Source organism: Vicugna pacos, chromosome 8, assembly GCF_048564905.1.
Source record: "Vicugna pacos chromosome 8, VicPac4, whole genome shotgun sequence".
Taxonomy (NCBI): domain Eukaryota; kingdom Metazoa; phylum Chordata; class Mammalia; order Artiodactyla; family Camelidae; genus Vicugna; species Vicugna pacos.
The window spans coordinates 14,681,862-14,694,385 of NC_132994.1; the positions used below are offsets into that span (position 1 = coordinate 14,681,862).

Consider the following 12,524-nt stretch of genomic DNA (forward strand, 5'->3'; position numbering starts at 1 on the left):
AAATTCCAGTGTAGAGCAGAATTTTTCAGTTATACATGAACATATATATAATTCATTGTCACATTTTTTTCTCTGTGAGCTACCATAAGATCTTGTATATATTTCCCTGTGCTATACAGTATAATCTTGTTTATCTATTCTACATTTTGAAATCCCAGCCTATCCCTTCCCACCCCATGCCACCTTGGCAACTACAAGCTTGTGTTCTATGTCTATGAGTTTATTTCTGTTTTGTATTTATGCTTTGTTTTTTGGGGTTTTTTTTGTCTTTTTGTTTTTTAGATTCCACATATGAGCGATCTCATATGGTATTTTTCTTTCTCTTTCTGGCTTACTTCCCTTAAATGACATTCTCCAGGAATATCCATGTTGCTGCAAATGGCATTATGTTGTTGTTTTATGGCTGCATAGTATTCCATTGTATAAATATACCACATCTTCTTTATCCAGTCACCTGCTGATGGACATTTAGGCTGTTTCCATGTCTTGGCTGTTGTAAATAGTGCTGCTATGAACATTGGGGTGCAGGTGTCATTTTGAAGTAGGGTTCCTTCTGGATATATGCCCAGGAGCGGGATTCCTGGGTCATACAGTAAGTCTATTCCTATTCTTTTGAGGAATTTCCATACTGTTTTCCACAGTGCCTGTACCAAACTGCATTCCCACCAGCAGTGTAGGAGGGTTCCCCTTTCTCCACAGCCTCTCCAGCATTTCTCATTTGTGGATTTTTGAATGATGGCCATTCTGACTGGTAGTTTTGATTTGCGTTTTTCTGATAATTAGTGATATTGAGCATTTTTTCATGTGCCTATTGATCATTTGTATGTCTTCCGTGGAGAATTGCTTGTTTAGGTCTTCTGCCCACTTTTGGATTGGGTTGTTTACTTTTTTCTTATTAAGTTGTATGAGCTGCTTATATATTCTGGAGATCAAGCCTTTGTCGGTTTCATTTGCAAAAATTTTCTCTCTTTCCGTAGGTTGTCTTTTTGTTTTACTTATGGTTTTCTTTGCTATGCAGAAGCTTGTTAAGTTTCATTAGGTCCCATTTGTTTATTCTTGCTTGTATTTTATAGATTAGCATAGTTTTGTTTTTGCAAGTCTCTTTAATGTTTGGTCTAGTAGTAGAAAGCAGAATGTTCATATCTACTTCTGCACTCTGTTGTGATTTTCTTCTTTTGATTGAAGTATATAAATTAAACTTGTTCTCACACAGATACAGTTGAAAAAGGAAGGAGTATTTTAATAGTCTTTTTTTAAAATAGTGTATTCTTCTTTGATACTACACCAAAATTCAACGAGCTGTAGTTTTAAAAAAAATTAGTTATAACATGAAATCTAGTATCATATCAATGAACTTTTCAGTCTGTTTCATTAAAATCCACAAGTCAGTCTTACACTTTGAATCTTTTTCCTGCACATGCTTTTATGACATCATGATGAATTGTTTGGAAAATGTTGGTTTACTGAATTATGATGATCTCCCAGGTGTTAACACAACAAACTGTCACATTTACTACTGTCACCACTAATTACATCGGTAAAGTTTTTAGATAATGGGAAGCTTTCAAGCCAATTGAAGTCATGTAATTTCAAGTCGAATATAAATTTACAAAATTCTAATTTCTTCTTGGAAGCTCAAATTTTATTATTTATAACAAGGAATATTAATTGTTTTCCTTGAAGGGACAAGCTGACTTTATTGTTGAGAAAATATCTGCCATGTGTCCAAGCCTGAATAATCATAGCTCAAATCAGTCATTCTTTTAGGTAAAAGTGGTAACAAAAGCTGGTAATTAACTCTCAATTCACCCAGTCACACAAGTGCTTTTCCTGGAGACCTCCATCATCTCCATGACTCAAAGGTCAATATTTAATAAAATAAATGTTTGCTGTTTCATCAGTAGCATTCTTAAGTGAAACTGACTTTGTTTTCTTTTTTTGTTTTGCTTTACTGCAAGTACCAGACAGTAAAAAATACAATGACTACAAGTACAGTGGATGCTACTGCTGGTCCTGCTGCTTTTTGTGCTAAGATGCCAGCAGTTTTACCCACTGTTGCATGATCGGAGCAAATGTTAACACATCAAAAAAGGCAAATAACATCTTGGTATTGCTACAAATACAGCTTTTACCTTGTGGACCTCCTAAAAGGGTCTTAGGGATCCCCAAGGGTCTGGGATCGCCGTTGAGAATTGCTTACGTTAGTAGAAGACATCTGTGTTCTGATGAGTGGTCATTTTTTGTCACCTGTTGATAATTTGTGTTCTGTCATATGTCAGTTATTTCTATGAGATTCCTTTAAGATAAATAAGCTGGGCGAATCCCTTTCTAAAGCTGTTAAGCGTGGTGCAGTAAAGAGTTGACTAATCTGGTTAAGGAGAGGTTCGTTCTCTTATTATCTAGGGCACTAACCAGACATTTAGGTCTGAGGCCCCCTGAGGCTCTGGTGCTTTATTCTTAAGTGGTTATGAGACTAGTTGATTTCCGCCTTATCTTCTAATGCTCAAATGCCAAGATTCTGTTCTACCATGATTATCTAGTAATATTCTTAAAATTGGCTGCAATTTAATTAACTGCCTTTTTTCCTTTAACTTTAACCTTTTTACCTAAAATGATATTCCTTTAGTAAAACATATTTTAAACATGTAATTGAGGCTACTAGGAAAGAGGTAAAGACAAAACTGAATTATTTCTCTTTAAAAGATCTGAAGTAAAATGAAAAAATAATTAAGATTTATTAAAGCTGGGTGATGGGTACAAAAAGGGTTCATTATGTTGTTTTCTGTAGTCCTCTGTTTGAAATACAAGATAAAATTTAAAAACAACAAGAAATGAAAGACTTGGAATTGATGAAAGTAGTGAACTTCTAAAGAGTTTATAGTTAGTTGACACCACTGTGAATGTGAAAAATTAAAGGCTTACTGTTGTCTGATATCTGTGCCATCTTCCTTCATTTTCTTTGTTTTATGTCAGATTTTGCTAATATGAGATAGGCTAAAGAACTTTAAAATGGAGGTTAAAATAATTCAGTTGTAGTTTTAGCCATATGACTAAGTAGCTGTGTTCCCTAACTTTTCTTATTTCCTAATCAATAAAATGGAAGTAATAATTCCTACATGTGAAAGATCAAATGAGATAACATTGTATGAAAGTACTTCATAAGCCTAAAAGTTCTGAATGTATTGCAAGGTATTTTTTTTTAAGGAGAAAAAAATTAATATATTTTTGTATATGATTAAGTACAGCGAAATTCCCAACTTTCCCAACTGCTGCAGGCCACTCGACCAGATATGATCAGGATCTTGTCAGCAGCCCTTCACGTAGTGCTAAGGAGGGATATGTCCCTGAACCGAAGACTTTATGCATGGCTTCTCGGTAGGTGTTTGACGTGTGTGGTCTCAGCTGGGAAAGGATGAAGGGAAAATTTCCATACATAAGTATTATCAACTTTATGTCTGTCCAAAATGAAGAAACTAAAAGTTTACTTAAATGGAAAATGAAACAGGATTGATTGTGTATTGTGTGAAGAAATCATAAAGCTTATTAGTTGAAGAAGCTGTTTTAATCCATGGTTCATGTTCCCTTTGATAAGATTTTTTCCCCTTATAAATTGAGGCTGTTATGCTATAAGTATGTAGACAAAGAAGAATAAATTAATAATCAAAATAATGACATAATTTCCAAAACTTCAAAAGGAATCAGGATTCATACTGCTGTCCCACACATGGTGCCAGTCTCCCACTCAGGCAGTTAAGATACTGTGTAAACTTTGTTCTTCCGTACTTTTTGTGAGTGTTTGGCCAGTCTTCACAACTCTTCACTGCCTAGTGTGAGAAGACACAATATAACTTATTTTAGATTTTTTGAATCTTCAGTTATTTCACTCTTTATAAGATTGAAAAAAATAAGATGAATTCTGGAAGTATACTATGATACTCACTTATGTATTGAATTGGTTTCCCTTTATTAAACTATCTAAAATGATCTCTCTTGCTGACATTGATTGGGCTCTAATTGGTAAGTGTTTAGTGCTGTTTTTGAGATATTTGCTGTTTTGGTTTTTAGTGAAGAACAGTTTTAAGAATTCTGTTTTAATTTATTTTACAATTTGTTTCCATGGAGGTTTTGATAACAACGGTGCTACCATAGGACCCAGAAGCACAAGACACAGTAATCCTGAAGAACATGCCACTTACTATTTCACTACCTTTTCAAAAGAATTGTTGGTTCAGGTAATGGATGCTTCCATTGTACTTTTGGTTACTCTGTGACCAGTACAGTTACTCAACAAGTAACAAGTAAGACAAAGTTCTGCCTTAAATGAATTAAATCACAGTTAAGAATTGGAGACAAGACTCACAAATTTCCTCAGAATGACTGTTACAAGCAAATGCCTACCATAAAATGAATGTCATGAATGGTAAGCTAGACTCATTTTTGGGTAAGTCCAGAATCTTCTTTTTTTCCCCCATTAACTTTGTTTTCATTATTTTATTACAACATAGTTGCAGCTTCTAACCTGTCTGCCCTATGAAAGTTGGCACCTTTCCAAAAGTGGGCCAGAACCAGTGTTGTTAACTCTGGTATTCCAGGGAAATCTGGGTTGCAACAGGAATCTAAATGTGGTAAAACTACTATTGTGATGGAGATAATAAAATGACCCATAGGATTACTTCATATTATTTTTGCTTTAATTATATCTATTCAAAATATCTCAAAATAAACTGAGAAAGTAATGGGAAAGTAATCACATTATAGCAAATACTGCCGGGATAATGTGTCATAATTTGGGGCATGTTGACTTTCGAGGGAATGTTTTATCTTTTGGGGAATCAATCAAGTAATTCATGGATTTATTTTTCTAGATTTTCTTTAATTTTTTCATTTTTTTCTAGAGGAAGTATCAGCACTTTTTTTTTCTGTCAAGACATATGAATATAACTTCTTTTTCCCTTAGCAGAGGGAAAAAAGTTAACTTCAGCAAAAGAGCTTTGGAAAAGCAATAGGAGATATAAATCTCCATTTACGTTTGGTTGTATATAAAAATATTTTTCTTCAGAAACAAATATTTGAGTCTGTTTGCTTAAATGACTAATGTACTTTTTCTTTTTTAAAGGCAATGGTAGGGATCTTACAAGTGAATGGATTTGGAGAAGAGAGCACTTTAATGCAGGATCTAAAACCTTTCCGTATTTTGATCAGCCTACTGGACAAACCTGAGCTAGGTAATATATACTGTCCTATGTATAAGATCGCATGTGGTTGAATTCTGTCGTTTCACGATAAAAGTAAAATAAAATCATTATAAAAATTGCTGTATTTTGGTGTGGCCTTTATAAATACAGGTTCTCAACAATTTCTTACCTAAAATTCACTCTAGAATGTTAAGAAGACATAAATGTACATCCAACTGATATGTTATTGCATATCTGCTCTGTACTACATACATGTGGAGGAGTCATTGTAACTAAGCTCTTCATCATCCTGATTAAGTTACTGAAATTGATACATTTATGATCAGTCATGACTATCATAGTTCACAGAATTCAAGGACTTGGGCAAAAAAAGTATTTTCGTTATATCCCTGAACTTTGTTCCGCACATGCCCTTTGTTTTGTGTGTTTTCCCTTTCTTTATTGTGTATTCATGTGTTAGATCTATTGGGAAGTTAGTTATGGCACCTGGGACAGAAATGAAGGAAAACTGTAAATATTAGCAACAATAAAATAAAATAAAGTATGTAATTTTCTTAAATTATATGCAAATGTTTTAGCACATATGCATGTTCTCTCACCAACTCTTAAAATAAGATGAAAATTTTAAAATGTAGGCATAACTTGAGTTGTACCAATGGCTTTGAGTTTATTTTAGCTATTATGTGATAATAGATAAAGCTCTGAAAGTTTTTTATGGAGATTGGCATCTCTCAAAGCAAAAAAGTTTAGCCTTGTGCACTTTTGTATTATTTAAATTAATAATAGCAATATAAGTGGCATTTCTTGAATACTCATTATTCTGGGAACTATGCTACCCATCTTACAAAATTTTTTCCAAACCCTTGCAGTGACAGTCCTATAAGTTTGCTATTATTTTCTTCATTTTTCATGAGGAAACTAAATTTAGCTCAAAAAAGTTAAATAACTTGTCTAAGCTAACACAGCTATTAACTAACAGTACCAATTTCCTTGATTCTGTAATTTCTATTAAGTCAGCCTACAGCTGAATAAACATTTGTTCAGTTATTTACTGTTTTACTGTTAGTCTCTCAGAATGTGGAGTTTAGCTTCTGGAAAAAAAAACCATTTTTTCAAAATAGTTGTTTTAAAGCATGTTTTAATTAAGCCAATTTGTAGATAATCATGATTTGTCAATGTTAATTAATTATTGAATTTAATATGTATATTAATTTTAGGACCTGTAATTCTGGAAGATGTTCTAATTGAAGTATTTAGAACATTATATTCTCAATGCAAAGCAGAGTTGGATCTTCAAATGGACCCACCCTTCTGCAAGGACCATGCTCAGTTAAGCAGGTAGATTACCAAAAAATTAAGCATGACAGAAAAATCCTTATTTATTAATATTCATAAAGTAAACATTGGTATATGAAGTTTGTGTTTCGAATTAGTAAATTTGATATAAAATATCACTATATTTTGGTAATATTAACTCTCATAATTAACTGTACCAACCTTTCCAACAGGCATTTATAGCACGACTGCTATGTAGGGGAGCCACCGCCTTCCAGGGTTGGTTCTCAGCCTTACTGTTAGAAAACTGAATTTTGGCCATTAATGTGAAGATACAGATTCCAGGGAATTTATTTACACTTAGCAAACTCACAAGAAATTAGCTGCCACATGTCAGTTAATAATGAAAGTTTGTACCTTGCTTGGTAACCAGGCCTGGTTGTTTGCATGGGGTAGTGCTTCTCAGTGACTTGAGACACTCAGGAAACAAACTCATGGATCAGAAAAAAACTTGAACTCAGAGTTAAGTGAATCAAAGGGTACCAGGGGTTCTTTAAGTAATTTTTTTAAGTAATGGTTATTACTTCTATCAGATACAGATTTTTTTAATGCCTGGGGCAAGCCCTGTATCCTCAGCCCTGCATATCCTAAGTCAGTGGTAGATACATGCTGACAGAGTCTTATTTTTTTCATTTCTTCTCTACTTTAAGGAACCTACCTATTTTCCAATCTCATCCATCACTATGGCATGACGAAAGATCCAAGATAATAATTTATTTTACCTAATTTGCACTTTATTAGTGTCACGTTGGTGAGACTTTGGAGATAACCTGGGCTTTCCTAAAATACACTTTTATATATTGAAGTCTTTTAAGACTTTTTTAATTTCTGATAAATATAATCCCCTGTAATTTTTGTTTGAGAAGTTAACATTGACTAACCTTGTGCTCTGTTTCATTCCGTATTCATTCTGTATGCTGCCTGATAATTTATTTTACCCCGTGGAGTATTTAAGTAGCCTTTTGTACTTTCACATGCTAGTTATGTTGACAGTACCTGACTGTATATTAAAAAAATTGTTTTAACTGTTGAGGGTGACAGGAGATGATAGGTAGGTGGGTATTTAATAGGCTAAGGGTTCCAACTTGAAATGATAAAGTTATTGGAAGGAATTTCAGTAGTAATGGCTCTTCACGGTATTCTTTGTTGTTACTATTTTTCAAACTAAAAATAATAATTTGATTGAAACTCACCAAGATAAGCTTAACCTTTCTCAGGCAAATCCTGAATAGTAAAGGAAAGCAGACAAAATTCTTTCAGAATCAAGGCTGTCAGAATCAAATCACTGCTCAGTTTGTATGTGCCAAGGGAAACAAAGGAATTTAATGCCAAGTTCACAGTCAGGCACTCAAAATAGTTCAAAAAGAACTTACTATTCTTTTGCTGGAAGCACAACTTTTTTTCTTCTGCAAGGTTAATTTCTGATCTTGATGATACAACTGAGTTAAGAAAACTCAAATTTGAAAAAATTACACATAAAGTGATAGACTGGGAGTAGATAAAAAGTATTTCTGCAGCATTCTCACTAGCAAGTTTTCTAGCAAATATTTTAGGAGTATTTACTACCCTAATAACATTGCGTGCAAATTTAAAGTTGAAAAAGTAGATATTGGTATTTATCAGTTTTTGTTTTTCTTTTCTTTTCTTTTTTTAGTAAATTAAGGGAAAATAAGAAAACAGCGGAACTGATTAAAACTGCCAACCTTCTCTTTAATTCTTTTGAGCCTTATTACATGTGGGATTATGTTGCACGTTGGTTTGAAGAATGTTGTAGGTATGTTAAACTCTTTTGTTCATTTTAATTTAATAGCATCCAGAGCCAATCTTTGCTTTTTTAAGTTCTTGATTTTAATGAAAGAAAGTTCTTTTATACATTCTACTACTACTACTGACAACTATTAATTATTTAATAGCCATAATCTATCTCTACCATATCACTCTAGAATACAGGATCATTGCACATATAATCAGATTTGAAAAGGAGTCTAGAGATGAGTTATTCCTTCACCAGCATAGATGAAAGATTTTCCCTCTCCGATATATAATATAATATATATATAATAATCCAGTTTTTCTTTGTTGTAGAGAAAAATAGCAAATTTGTGACTGATACTTCACAAAATGATCCTCAGTTTGGATAGCAAAAAAATTCCTTGGTCACTTTTGTGTTTTTACAAATATAGAACCAGGCGATATTGTCATCCACCCTTTAAGACATAAGCTTCAGAAGTGCTCTGAAAACCTAATACTACTAGTGAGCCTGGTTGGAATTTCTGTCTGGATTTTAGACCAAATCCTCTTAAACCCAGATTAGCCTTTCAGACCTCAGGAGCATATAGTCAACAAGTAAGCTGTTATGAGCTCAAGATGAGAAGTCTTTTAAAAATGTAAAACATTCATCCCTTTAATGATTTAGAAAGTTGCCTGTTTACTCATTGAGCAGCTACTGAGCACCCAGTCAAAAAGCATTCTGCTAGACACACTATCCCTGTCTTCAGAGACCTTAAAGGTTACAGATGCTTTAATAGATTAAAATGTGTAAGAATGTGGAGGAATTGTGAGTATCTGGCCCTGGCTCTGTTTTCCAGTTTGTTTTTCCACAAATATACACCCTTCTTTAGCTAACCTGCACTATTATCTGAACAACATTAATTGAGCCATCAGTGATACTGCCAAGCCTTCACTCATGCTATTTCTTCTGAAATATTCTTCCCTAGCTCACCTGGTGAAGTCCTATATGGAGGTCACCCCCTTTCAGAAGCCTTCTAGGACTCCCTGGAATCTCCCATTAGAATCAACTTCTCCTACACTGTAATATTGTTACATTAGTTCTTTATGCTATATTTCTTGCTGACTAGGGACTACATCATATTCTCACTTAACTTTGTGTCTTCAGAGTGTAGGGCAGTGTATGGTCATATAGGATTAATATAATTTAATGTGAATGTTGGAGGAATGATCTCTACTACTTGGATCAGAAGAGGGTTCCTGGAGAAGGTAACATTTGATCTAAAACCTTGAAGGATGGCTGCATTCTGGATATGAAAGAATGAGGTTGGGGGAGGATAACAATCCAGGGAGACAATTTGGCATGAACAAAGGCACTGAGGTTAGAAATCAAGCAGCAAATAATCCATTTTAGCTAGGAGATGAGATCTGTAGTGGGAGCAACGGTAAATAAATACCAAAAAGGAGAACCATCCAGAACACTTGGAAGTGCAGGTGGGAGTTACAGAGAGAGCGTAAGCCTAGGCATCTCTGGGAATTTTCCATGTAGAGGCGCAAGAGTGTTGTGGGGGGAGAGAAACATACTTCATCACAAGAACATAACTGTGTGCCTTCCAGTGTTGACATGACTCTCATTAAAAAGAAAATAATGTCACATGTACTCACATCACTTGATAATATACTTGATAAAGTGAATTTTGTCCTTTTAGGAGGACACTGCATGCCAGACTTCAGATTGGGCCTGGAGATAGTAGTGAGTCATCTGAGTTACAGCTAACCAATTTCTGCTTACTGGTGGATTTTTTGTTGGATATAGTTTCTTTGGTAAGACCACCTTGGTAAAAAAGAATATTGGGGAAATGTAGTAACATTGTTCAAATATTTCATGTTGGAGATAAACCTCATCTTCAAATAAATTTTATTTTTAAAATTAAATTGTTTTTTTTCCTTTTGGCATAGCTTTTTAAATAAAAGTTTGCAAGTATTTTGTCCTCTGACATATATATAATCATATACAGTTTTTATATAATACATGGAATATACTTTATAATTGCATGTTATTGAAATCTTACGTGTTTAGTGTATAATGGTCTAATGCTGCATTTATATTCATACAATGATTCTATTAAATGAAGACTGTTGGAAATCATTTCCCCTTTTCTCTCCTCAATTCTTTGCTTTCTCATTTTGAAGCCTACTAGAAGTATGAGGGTGCTGTGTCAGGTATGATGTTCAGCCTGTTTTGTTTTTAACTGATTGAATTCACTTTTGTTATAATTTCAGTAATATAACAGATAAAACTGGGGTTCTTTTATAATGTATGTTTTGAAGTACTTAAGTTGAGAATTTGGGAATAGAGATTTTATGCCATTAATAATAAATGACCATACATTGTGAACTAAGAGCATGATACATATAAAACGAGTAAAATTATTTCCTTTTTTATATAAATGAAAAATAAATAACATAACTGCGGTTGTCCATTTTATAAACTTTGGTCATTTCACCTTTATTTTCAGGAGACTTATATTGAAATCCAGACAGAACACTTGCCCCAGTTGCTGCTCAGGATGGTATCTGCCCTGACAAGCCATCTCCAGACACTGCACTTGTCTGAACTCACAGATTCACTGAGGCTCTGCTCAAAAATCCTTAGCAAGGTTCAACCTCCTCTGTTATCTGCCAGCACTGGAGGTGTGTTGCAGTTTCCAAGTGGACAGAACAACTCAGTCAAGGAATGGGAAGACAAAAAGGTAGTGTTTTGGCTATTTTTTTTGTTATTAGACCAGTTATATTTCTTCAAGGCAGAACAGTTTCTTGGTAAAATCACTTACACATAATCATTTAAATGTTTGTGAATCTTTCCTAGATCCAAGTGTTGTGGCAGTAGACCATCTTGTAGGACTTTTTGGCTCTAGTGCAATTTAACTGTCTATATCAACACTTTCCAAAAGAAATATAGTGCAAGCAATAGATATAATTTAAAATTTTCTAGTAGTTACATTAAAAAAAAAGTGAAAATAATTTTAATTACATTTTATTTAATCTATTATAGTCAATACATTTCAACATGTAATCAATATAAAATTGATGTAATATAAAAAAATTAGGTATTTTACATTCTTTTTTGTACTAAGTCTTTAAAATTCCAGTGTGCATTTTATTTTACAGCCCATTCAAATGCTAAATTTTTATTAGAAACACTTGATCTGTGTTGAATTTCATAAAATTTACATTTGAAAAATTAAATTTACATAACCACATTATTCTCAACATACTTAAAAGTTTTCTCATAACTAAATTAAGTATCACTTTAAATTTTAATTAAAATTAATTGAAATAAAAAATTTAGTTTCTCTTGTCAGGTCTGCCACATTTCAAGAGCTCAGTAGCCACATGTGGCTAGAAGCTATCATACTAAACAGGAGTTTCTAATCTAAAGTTTATTGGTCCTTTTCATATATACACTAAATTTTTGACATGTTCTTCAAGTCCAGAATCTTTTTGCTTTCCTCAGTCTTCCAGATTATTAATGCTTACTTTATGAAGTTGAATAGAATTGTAACACTTTTGACCCTTGAACAACACAGCTTTGAAATGAGTGGGTCCACTTCTATGCAAATTTTTTTTCAATAATTATATTTGAAAATTTTGTGTAGATTTGTGACAATTTGAAAAAACCCTCAGATGAATGCACAGCTAGAAATACCAAAAAAGTAAGAAAAAGTTAAGTATGTCACGAATACAGAAAATATATGTAGATATACATACAACATACAAAATACACATTAAGTGACTGTTTATGTTATCAGTAAGGCTTACGGTCAATAGTAGGCTTTTAGTAGTTAAGTTGGGGGGATCAAAAGTGATATGTGGATTTTTGACTGTATAGGGAGTTGACACCTTTAACCCCTGCGTTGCTCAGGGTTAACTTAAATTTTAATGTTTGGCACCAGTAATATATTAAAAAATCTATGAAACAGTCATGGAAAAATCAACAGTTTAAAAGCTTTCAGGCTTATAATATTATAGTACTTCTTAGTAAATATTAATGAAAACATTCATGGAATTAGGTAATTACATTGAATTCAGACACACGAGCAGTATGTTAAAACAAAGATTTAAAAATTGCTAGCCTGTTTGGTTCATTACCTAAATCCTGGGTTAGTGTAGTTGCCCTTACTTTTCTTCAGTTGATCTTTCATTTTTTTTAGCCAGGCTAAATATATTATCAAGATGATTTCATACAGCCTTTTCTATCAAGTC

The 12,524-nt window shown here is 33.3% G+C and overlaps 1 protein-coding gene across 5 annotated transcripts in view; it reads left to right on the forward strand.

Moving 5' to 3' along the window:
• The window catches only part of DOP1A (DOP1 leucine zipper like protein A), an 86,094-nt gene that overhangs the window by 35,565 nt on the left and 38,005 nt on the right, over positions 1–12,524 (forward strand). For all 5 annotated transcript variants that reach the window (XM_072965543.1, XM_072965545.1, XM_072965546.1 and 2 more), the window contains exons 7-13: positions 3,276–3,375; positions 4,123–4,232; positions 5,117–5,225; positions 6,413–6,533; positions 8,185–8,304; positions 9,968–10,082; positions 10,778–11,011. In XM_072965543.1, the coding sequence (XP_072821644.1) occupies positions 3,276–3,375; positions 4,123–4,232; positions 5,117–5,225; positions 6,413–6,533; positions 8,185–8,304; positions 9,968–10,082; positions 10,778–11,011 (909 nt within the window). The remainder of the gene's footprint in view (positions 1–3,275; positions 3,376–4,122; positions 4,233–5,116; positions 5,226–6,412; positions 6,534–8,184; positions 8,305–9,967; positions 10,083–10,777; positions 11,012–12,524) is intronic.